General features: G+C 47.7%; 2 protein-coding genes across 2 annotated transcripts; both read left to right on the top strand.

Annotated features, from left to right (window-relative positions):
* The first annotated feature begins 385 nt into the window (after positions 1 to 385).
* LOC121306624 (solute carrier family 35 member G3-like) lies at positions 386 to 2232 on the top strand. The gene is made up of 2 exons (XM_041238446.1): positions 386 to 424; positions 781 to 2232. Exon 2 carries the CDS (start codon positions 852 to 854, stop codon positions 1923 to 1925), a length of 1074 nt encoding a protein of 357 aa, XP_041094380.1. The 5' UTR covers positions 386 to 424; positions 781 to 851; the 3' UTR covers positions 1926 to 2232.
* A 6588-nt stretch (positions 2233 to 8820) lies between these two features.
* LOC121306456 (DNA-directed RNA polymerase II subunit RPB1) lies at positions 8821 to 20298 on the top strand. Its single transcript, XM_041238177.1, has 15 exons — positions 8821 to 9127; positions 10918 to 11050; positions 11216 to 11352; positions 12485 to 12658; positions 13382 to 13663; positions 13908 to 14069; positions 14408 to 14628; positions 15031 to 15163; positions 16200 to 16324; positions 17158 to 17368; positions 17682 to 17891; positions 18299 to 18467; positions 18996 to 19090; positions 19429 to 19632; positions 19987 to 20298. The coding sequence occupies exons 1-15, from the start codon at positions 9041 to 9043 to the stop codon at positions 20296 to 20298; spliced, it is 2655 nt and encodes an 884-aa protein (XP_041094111.1). The 5' UTR covers positions 8821 to 9040.
* Positions 20299 to 20306: the final 8 nt, after the last annotated feature.

Below are 20306 nucleotides of genomic sequence, written 5' to 3'. Positions count from 1 at the left end.
TTTGCTTCATAAAGTCGAATGAAACCTGCTGAATAATGTTATGTTGACACATTGAATTACACACCGTTTTGTAGTTTTCCCTCATGCAAAAATTGAAAAAGGTGACATTTCGCAAACCTAACATGAAATACTGCTGTACTAATATTATGGCTTCTGGTAGGCGAGATCATTTTGTAGTTTCTTTGCTTACATGATGTTAAATAAAACTTCTAAATTATGTTCATAGTTTTTTTTTTTTTATGTCCCAGCTCAGCCACTGATTCCCTGTGTGTGGGACCCTGAGCGAGTCACTGAACCTCCTTGTGCTCCGTCCTTCGGATGAGACGCCAAACAAACGAGGTCCTATTGGAAGAGACTCTGCAGCAGCAGCAGCAGTTGTTGATGATGCAAAGTTCACCCCCCTAGTCTCTGGAAGTCGTTTTGGGTAAAAGCATTCTTACGATCTCCAGTTAACTTGAGAGCGATTTGAAGCCAGAGCCCCTGCAACCTGCATCTCCGCCTCTCACCAGCAGAGGGTGCTGCCGTGCAGAATTTAGATTGTTATTCTTTTTTGTTTTTGCTGGAGTGTGCGACATGAAACTCTTACCCATTGAGCGAAATAAAAGCAAAGAAGAGATTTGTTTTATTAAGGTTTAGAAAGTGCTTGCAAACTAGATTTCAGTTGTAATATTCAAGATCAAAATCTCTGTAGGTGTGTGCGTGTGTATGTAGGTGTTTATGTTTGTGTGTGTGGGTGCATGTATGTGTACATATGTAGCAATTTATTCATTTGAATTCCAGGTCATCTGTTACTCCCAACAGCAAAAGTGTGTGAACTGCAAGTCACGTCACGCGCTTGCCAGAGAGAGAGAATGGCGGACGCCTACCACCACTGTCCCTCCAGTTCCTCCGATGAGGACGAGGAATCGGAGGAGGAGGAGGAGGAGGAAGAAGCAGCAGCAGACGCAGACTGCCTCCCCCTGCCCCGCCCCCAGCACTGGACCGGTCTGTCGGACAGCATGAAAGGTCTGCTGGCGGCGCTGCTGGGCGGGGGGGTGCCGGCCGGCTTCGTGCCTCTCTTCACCCGCATCGCCCACGAGAGCGCGCACCTCCCCCCACTGGAGGTCCTGTTCGGACGCTGCCTGCTGCACTTGCTGGTGTCGGCCGCGGTGCCCTGCCTGTGGAGGAGCTCCGCCGGACAGCCCTCCTTTGGACCCCGGGCAGCCTGGCCCCGCCTGCTGACCCACGCCTTGGTCCACCTGATCTCGGTGGGCTGCGCGTACAGCTCCTTCACGCTGGTGCCGGCGGGGAATGCGGCCGCCGTGCGTAAGGGCGCCTCCACCCTGGCCTCCGTCCTGCTGGCCCTGTGCCTGGGCAGTGGCCCGCTGAGCTGCTACGACTGCGTGGGGCTCCTGGGCAGCCTGCTGGGGTTGCTGGTCATCGTGCTGCCCGACCTGCTCCTCTCCGCGCACTCCTCGGCCCGCACGGAGGACCTCTTCGGCTACGCCCTGGCCTCGCTGGGCGGCCTGGCCCTGGCCCTGGGCCTGGTCATCTTCCGGACCTTCTCGCACCCAGGCAGGTTCCAGGGGGCCGTCTTCTCCTTCGGGGCTCTGGGGGCCTTGATCTGCGGCCCTGCCTTTAGCCTCCTGGAGCCAGTCTGGCCCCGGGGCCCCCTGGCTTGGGCGTGCCTGGTGGCGGTCGCCTGCCTGGCCCTGGCCGCTTTCCTCTCCTCTAACTACGCGGTGACGAAGACGCACCCGGCCCTGGTGTGCGCGCTGCTGCACTCCGAGGTGGTGGTGTCCATGAGCCTGCAGTATGCCATGCTGGGGGAGCCTGTCACCTCCTTCGATATCCTGGGGGCCGGAGTCATCGTGGGCAGCATCGCGGTGATCAGCGCCCAGAACTTCAGCTGCGACACCACCCAGAGCGAAAAACTGAGCTGCTGAGGAAATAAAGGGGTGGGCTTTACCCTGACCTGCCCAGCCCAGTCAGCACACTCGCCTGAGATTACTGGAGACAGTCACCCCAGCCAGCGCGCAAAACTTTTGTCCACTGCTGTAGAGCTCTGAGTATTGGAAGTTACAAAGTACCTGTCTGTGTGTCCCCTTGTGCCCGCAGGCCCAGGTGCTCATAGAAAACATTTCATTTTATATAGTGTACTGCGCTGAGGGTTGCAAGAGAGTAAATACACACAGAATACAAGCAAAAACGCCACCCGGCTCCCAGCGACCCTCCAGACCTCTACAGCATTGCGTCATCACTGAGAGAGAGATAAAGAAAAACAAAAATGAAATTAAAATCCATCTTTTGTTACTTCAGAAAGTCTTCTTGTATTATTATTATTATTTAATAATGTATTATTATTATTATTATTATTATTAATTTGCTGTTGCCATAACACAGTTATGACAGGGGATACTGTATTTTCAGTTTTCACTTATTGAATATATATATATAGGTTGAAAATTTATATATGTATACTTATTTATTTATGAATTTATGTGTCATTCGCCTCGCAGGTGTTATAGGAGGTGTCCTTATCAATTGTTAATTCAGTACCCTTGCAAATGTAAACAAACCGGATGCTAATTCAGAAATAATAAAAGAAAACCCAGCTTTTAATCAGACCCATGACAAAGCCAACGCGTGCACCATTTTGTGCCTCTTTGTGTCAGGCAGCGCTATTCCACTGGGGGACGCAAGAGGGCGACACAGTCCATGAAACACCGCTTCGGTTATTATATTAGCGTTTGAAACGGGATTAATAGATTAACGACCAGAAAACAAGAAAGTTAATTCAAAAACAACTTGAGGCATTTAAACAGTGTCGTGTTTTCTCCTCTACTTTGTGTGATAATTAGGTTGACCTATGACTATACTGCTAATACTGCTAGATACCCTTTAAAGTAACCTCCTAATATTAACATATCATAAAATAATTTAAAAAAAATAATAATGTAATTTTTTTTCAAGCATGTCTCAGGTGTTATACATATATGGGATCCTCGGGAAATCATTTAGTAAAACAACATATTTCATAGATCGGCAAGTGTTGTACTGATGGGAGACAAGCCCTGTAATATTTTGCAGAAGAAAAAAAAAAAAAACACTGCTTATCAAACACGTGCTTGAATTTTTGGGGGGTTAAGTTTAGGTTAATTGCATGAAAATCGATCTTTTGTGTGTCGTCCTGCGACACAGACGACATTAACACCCGCTTCCACTGCCGTGCAGTTGATGTGATTCGCCTTTCCCTGTTTTCACAGCCCCTCGTCTTCATTGTCCCCCGCCGCACACCCACGCTCCTCTGCTCCGAGTCTGGGCACGAAGCGCTGCTGTTCAAAACGGTCATTTCTGAAGCGACTGGTATCCTAACGAGCTGGAGACGCGCCCTTTTCAATGACACTCATTGGACTGCTACACACCGGTAATTATAACAGTCACAGGACTTTTTAACCCATACTGACTGGAGCTCCCGCAAGGGCTCCCAGCCCTCAGCGTCACAGCAAGGCGCTATTAATTTGGCAGATGCCTTTCATCCCAGGCGACTCACACAGGTGCTACAGGGCAGCGCAGGGTTACAGTGCAAGCTTCATATTGAAACACAGTGTAGTTTACTGTCAGTGCAAATAATAACACTGCTAGAATATGAACTAGGATGCAGCAAGTTAGGATCACAGCGAGTTACATCTACAGTGACATTAGCAGTGCAATAGTGCAAGGATAGCGCATCAGTTGAGGATCTGGTGAGGAGGTGCTGAGGTCAGGCGAGTCCAGTGCAGAGCAGGGGTGGATTCAGAGATCTACAAGCACAGTCTAAACAGGTGTAAACGTACCTGGCAAAGAGGTGCAAGATCACCAAAACGTGGGGGTTGTGGTAGACCAGGGATCTGACCCCCATCAACACGATGCAGCACAGGATGAAGATGAGCATGTATCTCTCAGCAGTGGGTGTGGTGCGACAGTGTAGGTGTGCCTCGGCTCACAGCACTGTTCCCACAGGGAGGCTGACAGTGGAAACCAGCTGGACTTTTTCATTTTACATTTTCTACTTAACAGTGTACAACTATTTTCCACCCTCCACTAACCCCAACCCCCCACAGCAGCTCAGGAGAACCGAAGGCTCAGCGGAGCGTCCAGCTTCCTCTTCCACACCCAGGAGCACCAGAGCGGATGTCAGCGAGCTACCGCCCCCTGGAGGACAAGGGCCGGCCCTGCAGGTGTCCGCTTTGAGCTCACTGCAGTGCGATGAGGAGAAACAGACCCTGTCAGTTTTGCCTCCCTGACCCCCGGGAGCGACAGAGCCAACGCGACGCTCCCTCCAGTATCCCCAGCGATCTGTACTTCCATTGGGAGCGGTTCTTGCTTTCCCAGTTTAGCAGGTCAGTAATAACCCGGGCTAAAGGGTTGATATCACCAGCCTTTACCCCCACGCAGAGAAGGAACAGCAGGGGTTTTTAGAACGTTTTAAAGCAGGCATCTCCAGCCCTGGTCCTGGGAGGTCAATGTCCCTCCTGGTTTTTATTCCAACTGTACCCTAAATTAGTGAAACCAATTAAGCTTCTAATCAGCACTTAATTGATCCAATTAAGGCATTTAGGGTTCAGCTGCACCCAAATCCTCCACGACCAGGGTTGGAGAATACTGTTTGAAAGCACAGAAGAATTCTCCCTGGAACGCCATCTGGAACGAATCCAGCTGTAGGTTCATCCGACTGGCTCAAGGCTGATCAAATCCACCCTTTCAGACTCGGCTTCTGCACACTGTAGAGAACATTAAAACCAACGGTTTTGTATCTGAACACAACCTGACGGTATTTCATGGCAAGGCAGTCCAAGAAAAGTGGGAATCTGGGTTTATTGAAACCAGACTTAAAACATTATTTATTTCTTAGCAGAGGCCCTTATCCAGGGCGACTTACAGCTGTTACAAAACATCACATTGCAGTTAACAGCAGTTAGAAAATATAATAAAGCCATTAGTAATGGTAAAGCCATCTCAATTGGACTGATTATTTTTTATATATATATAATCACACACACACACACACACACACACGAGTCACAGAGCACAATGGTATTAATCTTTAGTAAACAGTCAAAAGAAAAACAGGAGAGAATTCTGTCCCAACTCCTGATTCTGCGACTTATTGAAAGCCTCATGAATTAACAGCTTATCAAACCAGCTACGGCCTCTTCAAAAATGAGAGACAGACAGAGAGAGAGAGAGAGAGAGAGAGAGAATGAATTACAGATTCACCACCTTCACATAACGCTGGAGGTGAACAGTTCTGAATCGTTCACGGTTTCGTGTTCTTCCAGACAGCAGGAGCGACTAAACTGGTTTGCTGATCATTATGAACAGAACCACGACGACGAGAATAATCAATATTATGAATCTCGGATGACTGTTTAATGCCTCCGCCAGCACAGTGGGCTCCAGAGCTTGTCGTTCAAACTGTTTCTTCTTAAAATAAGTTTTTGAGGGAGCGTTTTTGACCATGTTGGACGGCCGGATCCGACTTGTCGGTACATTTTAAGCCCTGTTGTTTCCTGCACTTCACTGCTAAAGTTAAGGAAGGTGGCATCATTTTATTTGAGGGCGTGCCCCTTGTTCCTTAAAAGGATTCCAGGTACAGTGGTCGTAACCCAAGTGATGGAGACTGTCACTGTCACTCACAATTATGCTATCCCTGCTCTTAAGATACTGCCTTTAAACAAAACTTTACAATCTTTAAAAAAAAAAAAAAAAACTGGCTCTAAAAAAGGAGACATACATTTCAAACAAGCCTAGGCGACCTGGACCAAAACCTAACTTAAAAACTTCTATTTGTTTTCAAGCAGGTTAGTAGCCTCTGCAGCGTTCACTGCCTGTAGATAATGGGACCCTGAGCGAGTCACTGAACCTCCTTGTGCTCCATCCTTTGGACGAGACGTCAAACAAACGAGGTCCTATTGGAAGCGACTCTGCAGCAGCAGCAGTTGATGCATTGTTCCCCCCTCCCTCCAAGCAAAACGGCGAACCTGGCAAAAGCATGACATCAGGCTGTGAACTAAGCATTATATGCAGAGTCACTTCCAATAGTTGATTTAGCATCTCATCCGCAGAGCGCAAGGAGGTGAAGCGACTGGCTCAGGGTCACACATTGAGTGTCTGGGTAGGTTTCTGCGAGTCGGGCTCCTTATCAAAAGGGGAAACCAAATCCTGTCCCAGACCCCGTACAGACTGGGAGACGAACTTCACTGAACATAGCCGCCTTTTAGCAATTTTAAATTCAGCGCTGCTGAGTGCTTACTGCTGTAGTTAGGGACGGTGTGTGAAGACCCTTCATCCTCACAATGCTCTTGCGGGGCTGAGAACCGAGGGAAGTCAACGCAGTATCACACAAGCAGCATCAAAACGTGTTATTGCTTACACACCAAATAGAAAGGAGGCCAGAGGAAGATAACCTCGATTACGATTCTTGCATAACAAGACGGTTCACCTGCCGCGTTTTCTGCCATTTTTTTTTTTTTTTGCTAAACCAAAAGATATATAAAATGATTTAAACAGAAAGATCTATGCAAAGGGCATTAAAGACCTCCCTCTCCGCGTTTTATTAATATCGTAAACCCTCGGCGAGAAACAGAACGCCCTCTCGCTGCAAAACTAGCTGAGGTTGCAAGAGGATTATTGTCCCACGCCTCGGCATTGCTAGACACACGCACGGCGGTATCCATGTTGTCAGGAAAACCTGTATTCCGTTTGCAATAAAATAACGCGTTTGCGCCGCGCCAGTTTATTGCTCAATGCGTTCCCCTGGCCGCCGGTCTTAAGCTTGAGTTGTATTACTTGTATTTATTTATTGATATGTATCTGCATTAAGCGGCGGCTTCCTGGCTTGGCTGCCCTCCCCGGACTGGCAAACTCTCCCCACTCACAACCTCGACTCCATGTTTGTTTGTTTTTTGTGTGTTATTACAGAAGACCGCTCTCTCCACTTAAAACTCAACAGAAATAAGTACAGTAAAAGGGGGGGGGGTTCCTGAAAAGCAACATAAGTGGCGACAAAACACACTTGCAATTGCGAAAAACACGGTTTAGTTTGTAAACGAGTTTGACTGCGTGTATACAGCTGGCTCTTTTGAGCTTTGTTTCTGGCGTTTTCAGACACAAAAAAAGCTGGCCGTTGCCAATAACAACCAGGAAAATGGAAAGGCAGCGAACACAGGCTTGTTTTTAAACTTGTTTTTCAAGGACAACAACTGCATTTTCAACTCCGAGCCAAGCGGCTGCAAGCACGGTGAGGTTTTAGGGTTTGTACCCCTGTATTTCCCCCACGTTTCTCTAATCTGTTGCACACTGGTTCCCTGCTGTAGAAATCTCCCCACTCTCCCATATATATATATATAAAATGACCCCAATATATAAGGATCTGTATCAAATCACACACACACACTGGGTTATATAATTAAGTGCTTGATCTTTACCTTGTTATCGTGATGCTTCTAACCCAATTTGACTTTTTATTTTTTTAATTATTAAATACCTAAGAATATATTCAAAACCGAATTTATCATAGTATTATCGTTATTTATAATCGTATTAAATACTGTACGTAACACTAGTCCAGTTTTTTTTTTTTTTTTTAATTATATATATATTTGACGTTAGTCTTTCATTTTTAAAATCGTGGGAACTTATAATAATATATACCTTTTTTTAAAAAAAAAAACGATTAAATAAAAAAACTAAAACAGCAAAGATCGTGAAGACTAAACAGAATTAAAGTTAAATTCATACAATAATTCGTGAGATCTGAATAGTTTCGACTCCTTTCGGCCTCCAAACCTCAATCCTTCATTTTAACCCCCCCCCCAAAAAATAACCTACCAAACCCCCAAAATAAAACCCAGATATCCGTGTCGGTTTCCTTTCCTCGCCGGGACGCTGTTCGGTTGATCCGTTTTCCGTTCGAACGATCTCATTCTGTAACTCGGGGCTTCCTCCAGACTTTCCTGACGCTTCTCCCCGGCTTATGGTGTCCCCGGCACCGGTAGGGTCGTCACTGGAGTCCGAGGCTTCGGGCGCACTCCCGTAAAAAGACCCGAAAAAAAGAAAAATATGAAAAAACGTCGACGCTATTTGAAAAGTACAGGCTCGGTAACCCCCGGCAGCCCGGTTTCGGGTCTCGATACTCCCGGGTTGTTGTTCTTGTTTCTCGTTAGTTTTCGTCCCGGACGGGTTAGGCCCCGAGCTCGAGCCTCTTCTATTCCAGAGCGAGACGGCAGAGAGAATTTTTTTTTTTTTTTTTTTTTTAATTTTGACTAAAGGGGGGGGGGGGGAATAAATAAATAAACAAATAATTAGCGAATCGAGGAAAATCGGCAGGACTCGGGATAGGGGGAGGACCAAGAGGCAGTTATTCAAAAAAAAAAAATCCTGACTTATGAATTATTCATGTTATGCGTCTAACGATTGGACGGTAGTCGGGGAGCTACTTAATAATTCATGAGACGCGGACGAATCCGTAAAAGCTGCGAGAAATTCTGAATGAGATGCGCTCCGTAAACCCCGCCCCCCTCGACGGTTTTAAACCAATAGCTTTCAGTTCTGACCCCCTTCAGTTCCCGCCTTGGTCGTTTGGGAATACGCGCCTGCTTTCCCCACTTGCGCGCGCCGCTAGATTAATTATTCATACAGGCGCTCCCTTTCAGCCAATCAGCGCCCGCTTCAATGTCGCGGCTCTCCTCCCCCTGCTGCCTCAGCCCTTGCCTGCGCGACCGGGCGAGCCCGTGGCTTCTCTTGGCGTCTATATAAGCCTGTGCCGGGCGAGCAAGCTCTCAGTTGCGCTGAGAGCGCACTGGGGAGAGGATCGGGAAAAAGGGAGACGCCGTCAAGCCGTAGCGTAGTAGGTTGACAAAAAGCGCAAATAAGCGGTTTAAACGGTCGTTCTCGAACCCATTTATCGGAGCCACCCCGGCTGCTGCCGGGGACTGCGGGGGAGAGTTTGTGTTGGTGTAGTCTTTGCCTCATTTCAAAGCGGCGTGCCGAGAGAGACGCGTCAGTTTGAATTGAGAGGATGCACGGACCGCCCTCCGGCGACAGCGCATGCCCACTGCGCCTCATCAGGAAGGTTCAGTTCGGCATCATCAGCCCAGATGAACTTGTAGGTCCTTTTTTTTTTTTTTTTTTTTTTTTTTTTTTTTTTTGAGAAAAAAAAATTGATTTCTTTTAAACTTTTTTTTTTTCTGTGTTGTCTTGTTAACTTTATTCTTCTCTGTGTTTTTATGTCAGCTATGCCTAGTCTGTAGATGTGCAGTTATACGGCCTGTTTATATCCAGCTAGCGCGCATGCGCAGTACTGTGCTCTATAGTTGCACTACAGCAGCGAAAGAAAGTTTAGCATCAAAACTTATCGACATGGCTCAAGAAAGCTTAGCATCAAAACTTTATCTACGTGACTGCGATTGCTAAAGCGCCATTGCAATACATTATATTGTAATCTCATGTTTTGTACAGTGTGATGTTAAGTGCTTGGGGGGGGGGGGCGCTGCACACACACACACACACACACACACACACACACACACACACACACACACACACACACACGCATTCAGAACACTTTTTATTTTTATAACGATATTGTGACCACCAAAATGTAGTTTTGTAAAATACCGATGTTGAAATCCATAGACTTTCCCTTTTAATAAACGCATTAAATGTGAGTTGCTCCCAGTTCTACAGTAAATGCAATGTAAGAAATGCGTTTCTGCAGTAAATAAGCCTATGCATTATTATTGTGTATGTGTGTGTGTGTGTATATATATATAATGTGTTTTGTTACGGGTAGCTGTGTGCTCCAGTTAGCCACACATCTAGGGTGATGACACGTGTTTGCAGATAGAGGGTCGGCCTCTGATCGGCACAGTTAAGCCATTAACCCTTTCTTGCACGGAGACCTCCATACATGGTCAGATTATATATATATATATATATATATATATATATATATAGCATTATATTATATATACGACCCCCCGTATAATATTGATATATAGTTTTATGCTGGGGGGCATACGGGAGACTAGCAAGCAAACGCACGATGACATCGTATGAGGATGCAAGTTTACCCCCCCTATATAAAGGGAAGGGGTGGTCTTTACGAATGTGTGGTGTTCATATATTTCGATAGGGTTCAAATGTACCCTCGCGTTTGTAATATTAACACGTGTATCACTCGGGGAAGATGGTATTTTAACGTACTGAGAAATCTATGGCGAATCAATTCAGCCACTTTAAAAAAAAAAAAAAAGATTTATTTAAACACTAATTTTAATACCGATTTTAGTTTGGTTCTTGATTGTACGGCACGTCCCAGTTTCTGGTTTTGTATATCGATTGTGCTTCGTTATGTCTCATTATAAGCCCGTTTTTCCCCGTTTCCTGTACAGGAAGGCTCATCTCGATGCGTGGCTCCGGTGGGTTCACAGACAGTGTTATGGAGGTTTATACAGAAACGCGCGTTTAAGTTGAAATGTTAGTCTGTGTTTTAAATCTCTAAAGCGTTATATGCAACACGCCAGGGAAGCCAGTATCGGATGTCCTGTAGAAGGTGAACCTTGTTGGTTTTTTAATTTAAACTGCTGCCTGCAACATGTTGACCCCATGCTTTGAGTTGGGTTTGTCAGTGCGTCTTGGGAGCTGTCTGATCATGCTTGTTCGTTTTAATCACTTTTTTCACAACACAAAATAGGAGGCACTTTTTCACACAGAGAATCGTGAGGGTCTGGAATCAACTCCCCAGTAATGTTGCTGAAGCTGACACCCTGGGATCCTTCAAGAAGCTGCTTGATGAGATTCTGGGATCAATAAGCTACTAACAACCAAACGAGCAAGATGAGCCGAAGGGCCTCCTCACATTTGTAAACTTTATGTTCTTCTCCCCGTCCTTAGAAACGACTGTCCGTTACAGAAGGGGGTATCAAGTACCCCGAAACGACGGAAGGTGGCCGCCCCAAATTAGGGGGGCTGATGGACCCCAGGCAGGGGGTGATTGAACGGTCCGGCCGCTGCCAGACTTGTGCAGGTGAGCCAGGAGGGAAGGGGGGGGGGGTGTGGAAGCAGACCTGGGTTCAATTATAAACTACAGTGAGCCGACCCTAGGGCTGAAGGTGGCCTTGGATCTGGTGGCTTGTTGCCGTGCCTCCCGCTGGTTCGGAAGGGCTTTTCTCACGCCCCGTTCTCCCCTCAGGTAACATGACAGAGTGCCCGGGTCACTTCGGACACATCGAGCTTGCCAAGCCGGTGTTTCACGTGGGCTTCATGACGAAGATCATCAAGGTCATGCGCTGCGTCTGCTTCTTCTGCTCCAAGCTGCTGGTGGATTCGGTGAGTGACCCTGCCAGGGACCCTAACCCTGCACAGCCCAAGCGCTTTCCAAATAATAATACTCTTTTTATATAGCGCCTTTCACAGTGGAGCACTATCACAAAGCGCTTTACAAGATAGGAGACCAGGGTGTGTGAGCTATGCATCAGCTGCAGAGTCACTTACAACAACGCCTCACCCCAAAGACGCAGCACAAGGAGGTTAAGTGACTCGCTCAGGGTCACGCACAGTGAGTCGGGCTGACCCGGGATTTGAACCTCCTGGTTACAAGCCTGTTTCTTTAATCACTGGACCACACAGCCTCCTATTAGAATTTTGCTTCATAGTCAAATGAAACCTGAATGTTAGAATGTAGAATCACACACCGCTTGGTAGTTTTCCCAGATACGTGACGAAAAACTGACTAGAAAAATGTGACATTTCGAAATCTAACATGAAATACCACTGGACTGCTATGATGGCTTCCGGTAGACTCTCTTTTTGCGATATCATTTTGTAGTTTCTTGATTTACATGATAAAAGATCTATATGTTCTTGCATGTGGAAAACAAAACAAAAATTGCTATAATCCTAAAATTCTAGGTGATGCAAAAGTTTAAGCTGTAAATGCGGTCCTTGTACTAAACCCCCACCCCTGTGCAGCTACACTATGTAATGTACTGCATATGCTGTGGTACAATACAGAAATAGGCATGTCTGGGTTAATCTAGGAGGTCTTATTAATAAAGAGACATGGAACGGAAAAATCAAAATCCTATAGTGAGAATGGTTTTGCTTTAGCAATTTAAACGCTTTTTAAAAAAAAAAAAACAAAAAAAAAACTATTTAATATCAGTTTTATATACAAAGGCAGCTTCCAACGCTGTACTGGGAATGTGATGTTTCCGAAGTCTGGATAATTTAGTTTGCCTTCATGAAATACTCCATTAAGTCATTTTGATCTTTAAAAAGTCCTACAGATTAGCTGCCGGTCGGCATTGTGAAGCAGAATTGCAGTTGAATGTCATTCGCTATTTTGGCAAACCATGCTGCTGTAATTAGAATAAGTGATTGACCCTCCAGGTCTGGAACTAACCCTTCTGTCTTGTGCTGTCTGGTTTTTGTTTTTTCCCCCCCTCTGTCCTGCTGTCAGAATAACCCCAAGATCAAGGACATCCTGATGAAGTCGAAGGGGCAGTCGCGGAAGAGGCTCACCCATGTGTACGAGTTGTGCAAGGGCAAGAACATCTGCGAGGGAGGGGAGGAGATGGACAACAAATTCGGAGTGGAGCAGACTGAGACCGAGGAGGACCTCGGCAAAGAGAAGGTGCCCCAGCGCTCTCTCATCTTTTATATTAACTAGTCTGAAGCTGCTTACAGAGACTAGGGGGGGTGAACGATGCGTCAGCTGCTTCCAGAGCACAAGGAGGTTCAGTGGCTTGCTCAGGGTCACACACACCCACAGGGAGTGGCTGAGCCCGGGACTTGAACCTCCTGGTGTCCAGACCCTTTGACTGCTGGCCCCTCAAGTCTGTGTGCGTAGGCAGTGCCTCACAACAGCAGACCTACTGCAGAACTGAAGTCTCTTTCAGTGTCGGTTGTGAAGAGAGAGCACTGTGAAGGGGGTAGGGGTCAAATTCTTGTTCAATTCAAATTTTAAAACCTGTTCTCTTTTAGGTTTTTTTTTTTTTAAATCGATTCCAAACGCGTCATTGATCACAGTTGCAAAGTCTCAGCATTCTGTTAAAATAATCTTCTCAATGGTGGCGACAAAAGGCTTGGAAGTCGCTGTTTTCGTTATTTGTTAGTTCAATTTAAAAAATGGCTTCAAAGGAAAGCAGTTGAATAATCTTGTGTCTCAAATTCCTGTTCTTTTGGAAGGAATTGGGGTAGCGGTTTTTAAAAAGCAGTGGGGGGGCCCTAGACGGACACAGGAATTCAACCTGACCTAAGTAAATGTGTGTTGTGTTTTTGATGCTGTTCTCTGGTTCCCCCTCCCCCCGGTTCCTCTTGCTCTCCTCTGACCCTCCCCCCTGTCTCGTCCCCCCAGGGTCACGGGGGCTGCGGGCGTTACCAGCCTCGTATTCGCAGAACAGGGCTGGAGATGTACGCGGAGTGGAAGCACGTGAACGAGGACTCTCAGGAGAAGAAGATCCTGCTGAGCCCAGAGCGGGTCTATGAGATCTTCAAGCGCATCTCCGATGAGGAGGACGTGATCCTGGGCATGGACCCCAAGTACTCGCGCCCCGAGTGGATGATCGTCACCGTGCTGCCCGTGCCCCCCCTCTCCGTGCGGCCCGCTGTGGTCATGCAGGGATCGGCACGCAACCAGGTAAGGGATACGCCAGGGCTGTGCAATTGCAGTGCACTGATCGGATTGCAGGTATGGGATAAGGCAGGGCTGTCCAATCGCAGTGCAGGTAAGGGCTTTGTGGTGCCACTGGTCAATCGCAGCTTTAGCCACGCCTGCTGTCAACCATTGCTCACTCCTCCCCTCAGCCCGCTCTCAAGCCCTTTCTCTCCCCCCTCCTCTCAGCCCGCTCTCAAGCCCTCTCTCTCCCGCTCCTCTCTCGCAGGACGACCTGACCCACAAGCTGGCGGACATCGTGAAGATCAATAACCAGCTACGTCGCAACGAGCAGAGCGGCGCCGCGGCCCACGTGATCGCTGAGGACGTCAAGCTGCTGCAGTTCCACGTGGCCACGATGGTGGACAACGAGCTACCGGGCCTGCCCAGGGTAAGAGTCCGACCGCGGCCGTGAAAACGCTCTGCAGTGCCGCTGGACTGAACTCATTCCATGAAGCGTTTTGTCATTTTGAATTTATAAAGTTTTTATTTCAGAATTGTATTTTAAGCCTTTTATCTTCTAGTTGTAACGAGTACTCCATTTTATACTAAACGCTGTCGAAACATTTTGTCTTTTTTGAATTTCCAGTTTTTATTTCTTAGTCCTGTAATTAACAGTAGTAATAAATGATTTTTTTTGCTCATGACTGATCCTATATAGTTTTTTGAATCTCCCAGTATTAACAAATTCACTTATTTTGTATTGTGTGTGTGTCTCTGCTCACCCAGGCCATGCAGAAGTCTGGCCGCCCCCTTAAATCTCTCAAGCAGAGGTTAAAGGGCAAGGAAGGACGGGTGCGTGGGAACCTGATGGGCAAGCGAGTGGATTTCTCCGCTCGAACCGTCATCACGCCAGACCCCAACTTGTCCATCGACCAGGTCGGTGTGCCGCGCTCCATCGCAGCCAACATGACCTTCCCTGAGATCGTCACGCCTTTCAACATCGACCGGTACGTCTCTTAATTGAGTCAGTCAGCAGAGGCTTTTATCCAGAGCGACTTAGACTGGGGGGGGGGTGACCTATGCATCAGCTGCTGCTGCGGAGTCACTTCCAACAGGACCTTGTTCTGTTTGACGTCTCATCCAGAGCACAGGGAGGTTCAGTGACTTGCTCAGGGTCTCGTACAGTGAGTCAGTGGCTGAGGCAGGATTTGATCCTCCTGGTATCAAACCCCTTTCTCTAACTGCTGGACCCCTGAGCCTGCTGGCTAGTTATTAGTTCATTAGGCTGGTGCTCTCCGTGAGTGTCGACAATAGGGTGAGGGTCACCGCTGTGGAGTGGGCTGGTTTTGTACAGCTGTTCTGCCTCCCGGTCCTGCCCCTCCTCAACTGTGCCCCTTGTCTTGCTTCAGGCTCCAGGAGTTGGTGCGGAGGGGTAACAGTCAGTACCCCGGAGCCAAATACATCATCCGGGACAACGGAGACCGGATAGACCTGCGCTTCCACCCCAAGCCCAGCGACCTGCATCTGCAGATCGGATACAGGGTGAGCGCCGCCCCTGCCTTTCCATCCGCCGGCTCTCCAACTGGAACCAGGGCAGCTGGTTTTCAGTGTGTTGCTCAGACTTCTCTACTCTCCTTTTAGAAATTCAATTGATCCCATATTCAGCCGTTAGTGTGTCTCGGTCACAATGCTGAGAAATGCATTCGTAGCAAAATTTATTTTATTTCTGTGACCTAAATGGGCTTTTAAAAAAAAATGGCAAGTCTGCCTTTTTCATTTCCAAGCAGAAGCAACGACTCTTGGTGTAAAATCCAGTCACGCTGCAGAACGACCGTGAGAAAGCGTGCCCCGCGTCAAACACTTTATTCTTCGTCACAGCTTCAAGAGAAGACGAGTTGCTCTCTCGCCAGCGTGTTGCAATCTTGTGTGTGTTTTCTGCTTGTAAATGAAGGTTTGGTTTGTTAATTACAGAACCATGTCGTTTGTTTTTGCCTTCGTACTGAGACTGTTTCGGTTCCGCTTAATTATTAGTTATGTTAATTGCTCATCGCTGAACCTCGTATTTCATTCTAGCAGTCAATGTGCTTTTATATTTTTTGTAGCAAAACATCTTCATCCCAGTTTGTAATGAATAGTTTTTTTTTTTAGGATGCAAGCACAGCTTAGCTTCCAATTCACATTTTAAAGGGAGAGAGATTTGGAAAAACAGAAAAGCAATCCATAACTAAGCACTGTCATAAATACACTTCAAATATAGAATGTTTTGAACAGTGTAAGGCTAATTTCATTGGATCTCTATTGCACGTGTACAGATGGCTTCACACACCTCAGTTGGTGCTGTTCTTGCATCCTGTTGTCAGGATAGTGCTAATCCTGGTCTGTGAAACCAGCCTGTTGGGATAGCCCATTGAGATCTAAGAACACACCCTCCCAGCCACTAGATGATTTCTCCTTGGATAAACTGGAATGCATAGCAGAGGAAAGGCTGTCACCTTTTCTACCTTCCTGCTCCCGTCCTGAAATACAGCTGCTTTTAAACGCGGTCCAGGTTGAATTTATCTGTTTCCTCCTTTCCCAGGTGGAGAGGCACATGTGTGACGGTGACATCATCATCTTCAACAGACAGCCCACGCTGCACAAGATGTCTATGATGGGACACAGGGTGCGGATCCTGCCGTGGTCGACGTTTCGACTCAATTTGAGGTACGCAGCGGCCCTCCTCGTCTGTTTGAGTGCCGTGTAGTCCATTCTCCAGGATCACCTGAGACGCGCACACAGAGAGGGCAACAGACCACCTATTCACAAGAGAAAGAGACCGAGACCCCAGCTGTTCACCTGAGATGCGCGCACACACGCACTGAGAGTAACGCAGACCAGCCAGTCACCGGAGACGCACACACACTGAGACGGCAGCACACAACGGGAGAGAGATGCATGTGCGCACACACACTGTGAGGGCAATGCAGACCAGCCATTCCCTCTAATCTCCATTTCATTCTCTTACTCTTGTTGCTCTGCCAAGGTGTTGGGGGGGGGGGGGGGGGGGGTCTCTCAAAGACTGAGAGAAAGCAGGCTGTCAACTTTGTGTCAGCTGGCTGCCTCGTCCACACATTGGAGCAGTGTAATCTTGAATCGACAGACATTTAACATACTCTGTACAAAAACCTGCACTACATCATTCATATTTAAACATGTTTGATTTTAAAAAATGGATAAGCAATCCCAGTGTGGGGATGTAAATAAGACCCCTGTTGCATAGTAGTTTCACCCATTCCAGCGTATGCCAACGTATTGAGTGACAACGCTTTTTAGTTTGTCATATACTGAACGAGATTGAAAAAAGTCAAAGGTGCAGTATTGTTATTATAGCTTCTGGAAGACTTTCTGTATTTTGTAGTTTGTCGTTTTTTTTTTTACATAAAGATCCACATTTTTAATACATTTTTATTTCTCGATACAAAAATTCTAAGCCATGCAAAACTTTAGTCCATAACTAAACGGGCCTCCTTGCCTCTTGCCCCCCCTCTCCTCCCCAGCGTGACGACCCCCTACAACGCGGATTTCGACGGGGACGAGATGAACCTGCACCTACCCCAGTCCCTGGAGACCCGCGCGGAGATCCAGGAGCTGGCCATGGTGCCCAGGATGATCGTCACGCCCCAGTCCAACCGTCCCGTCATGGGCATCGTGCAGGACACCCTGACCGCCGTGCGCAAGTTTACCAAGAGGGACGTCTTCCTGGAGCGGGTGAGAGGGGCACAGCGGGGAAGGATCGCAGGGGGTTAGAAACACACACCACCCCCTGCTTCCGGTCCTGGGGTTCGAGAACCAGCATGGCTGTAAATATACAGCTCTGGCCAGAAGTTTAGCATCACCAACTATGAGCAGAACTTAGATATTTTATTTAACATCACATATTCCCAAGAAACTACAAAAATGATCTTAAAACAAGTCATTTGGAAGCGATAATAGTACAGTAGTATTTCATGTTAGATTTCAAAATGTCGTTTTTTTTTTTTTTTTTTTTGTCTGACTGCTTGCGTTTCTCTCTCTCTCGCAGGGGGAGGTGATGAATCTCCTCATGTTCCTTTCCACCTGGGACGGGAAGGTTCCCCAGCCGGCCATCCTGAAGCCTCGGCCGCTGTGGACCGGGAAACAGGTCTTCACACTCATCATCCCAGGACACATCAACGCCATCCGTACCCACAGCACCCACCCCGACGACGAGGACAGCGGCCCCTACAAGCACATCTCCCCGGGGGACACCAAGGTGAGCCAGATCACAGCCCTCCGATCGCCAAAGCATAGCCTTCCCCTGATAACCCCTCTCCCAGCATAGCCCCGAGACTATAGCTCCTAGCGGGACAGCCTTGCCTTTATCAAACAGAAGCACAGCTTCATACACGGGTGTAGCTGTGTTTTGTTGAGGTCACAGCACTGTGCTTCATCGGACAGCAGCGTCGCTGAAGGTCGGTCCTCTGCTCTGTACTGTCACACCGTCCGCAGTCAGACGTGCTCCACAATACAGCAGTTTCTCAATGGGGACCCCAGGATTCAATATTATTCCTGCACTGTTAATGGCATTGCAATGTCCTGCATTGATTGTGGAGAATGGCAGGTGTGTGGTTGCTCTCCTCACTGTCTCTTTCTCCTGCTCTCTCTCTTGCTTGCTCTCAGGTGATCGTGGAGAACGGGGAGCTCATCATGGGCATCCTTTGTAAGAAGTCTCTGGGTACCTCGGCTGGCTCTCTGGTGCATCTCTCCTACCTGGAGATGGGACACGACACCACCAGGCTGTTCTACAGCAACATCCAGACTGTCATCAACAACTGGCTGCTCATCGAGGGTGAGTCTGGCCGGGCACAGCCTGGGAAGGGAAGCGAGGCATCACACATCAGATATAGGGCTATGGAATACACTTTTATTAAGACTCGAACCGCAGTCTCCTAGGCTAGCTAGTGAATCCTATGGCAGGGTACCCCAGGACCGGGGTGTCGAATCCTATGGCAGGGTACCCCAGGACCGGGGTGTCGAATCCTATGGCAGGGTACCCCAGGACCGGGGTGTGAATCCTATAGCAATTTTTCATTCTGGCTTCTGCCTTAAATGAGCATAATCGATTTTAAGTCTTTTCCCAGTTACTTTAAGTACACCTGATTTTGAAGGTACACCATCTACGAAACATTCTGAGACCTGGAGAGAATAGTTAAACCTGTTCGTTTTTTTTTTTTTTTTTTTTTTTTTAAATCGACTAATTAACTGCGCACTCTGGTGGAACGAAAGCCAGGAGACACCACAGACCCTCCAGGAGCAGAGTCTGACACCCCTGAGTTAAAGGGATTAGTGACTGGAGCCTCTCTGTTTTGTCCCTCAGGTCACTCTATCGGTATTGGAGACTCCATTGCTGATGCCAAGACCTACCTGGATATCCAGAGCACCATCAAGAAGGCCAAGCAGGATGTGATAGAAGTGAGCATCTGGCCACAGATCCTATGCGATTTTTTTTTTTTTTTTTTTTTTTTTTTTTTAAATAACTTTCCCTACAGGCAGGGGTACAGGACCGGGGGCAGATGGCTGTAACGTTCAATCGCTGCTTGATCTTGTTATATAGTGGGGCCTTTTGTTTGCACAGACATTTAGAATTGACAATGAGACATCCTAGAGCAGGGATGAGAGCCCACAATCCTGCAGGTTTTTCTGGTTGTCTGGTCTCCAGGATCAGGGTTGGTCATTGCTGATCTAGAGGCGCCAAGTGTCTGCTTGCTGTGCGATGCTGTAGTTGTAACCCCCTCACCCCCTGCCGGCAGGTCATCGAGAAGGCTCATAATAACGAACTGGAGCCCACGCCTGGAAACACGCTGAGGCAGACGTTCGAGAACCAGGTGAACAGGATCCTGAACGACGCCCGTGACAAGACTGGCTCCTCCGCGCAGAAATCCCTGTCCGAGTACAACAACTTCAAATCCATGGTGGTGGCCGGGTCCAAGGGCTCCAAGATTAACATCTCCCAGGTGAGAGAGATAGAAACAGGGTTAGAAACTCATGCCAGCCCTGCCGCTGCTGCTACACCCAGTCCTGGGGTTCAGAACTCCCTTCAATGAATCTGTTATTAATATTGAAATGATTAGGAGCCAAGAGTTTGAGCAGGGTTACATACTGACACTAGCCCTGCTGCTGCTGCACCCAGTCCTGGGGTTCAGAACTGTTTTAGAAAGTTATGTATTTTTAAAATCATGTTAATGTGTGTCCAGTTGAATTTTAGTGTAATTGTATTTAGAAATGCAATTTACTGCAGCAGAATTGTAACCTTGTAATTAAGCAATGCTGCTGTAACTGTAGCGCCTGTCTGACCCCTCTCTCTCCAGGTCATCGCCGTGGTGGGGCAGCAGAACGTGGAGGGGAAGCGCATCCCGTTCGGCTTCAAGCACCGCACCCTGCCGCACTTCATCAAGGACGACTACGGGCCGGAGAGCCGCGGCTTCGTGGAGAACTCGTACCTCGCCGGCCTCACCCCTACGGAGTTCTTCTTCCATGCCATGGGAGGGAGAGAGGGGCTGATCGACACCGCCGTCAAGACTGCAGAGACAGGTGAGAGGAGGGGAAGGAGTGCTGCAAATCCTGCAGGAGCTGCTGGTGGCCAGTTACATTATAAATCCAAAGAGAATTGCAGAGACTAGGGGGGTGA

This window comes from Polyodon spathula, chromosome 48 (genome assembly GCF_017654505.1).
Source record: "Polyodon spathula isolate WHYD16114869_AA chromosome 48, ASM1765450v1, whole genome shotgun sequence".
Lineage (NCBI taxonomy): Eukaryota > Metazoa > Chordata > Actinopteri > Acipenseriformes > Polyodontidae > Polyodon > Polyodon spathula.
Note: the sequence above shows the minus strand (reverse complement) of the source record. Positions and strands in the feature narration are given on the sequence as shown.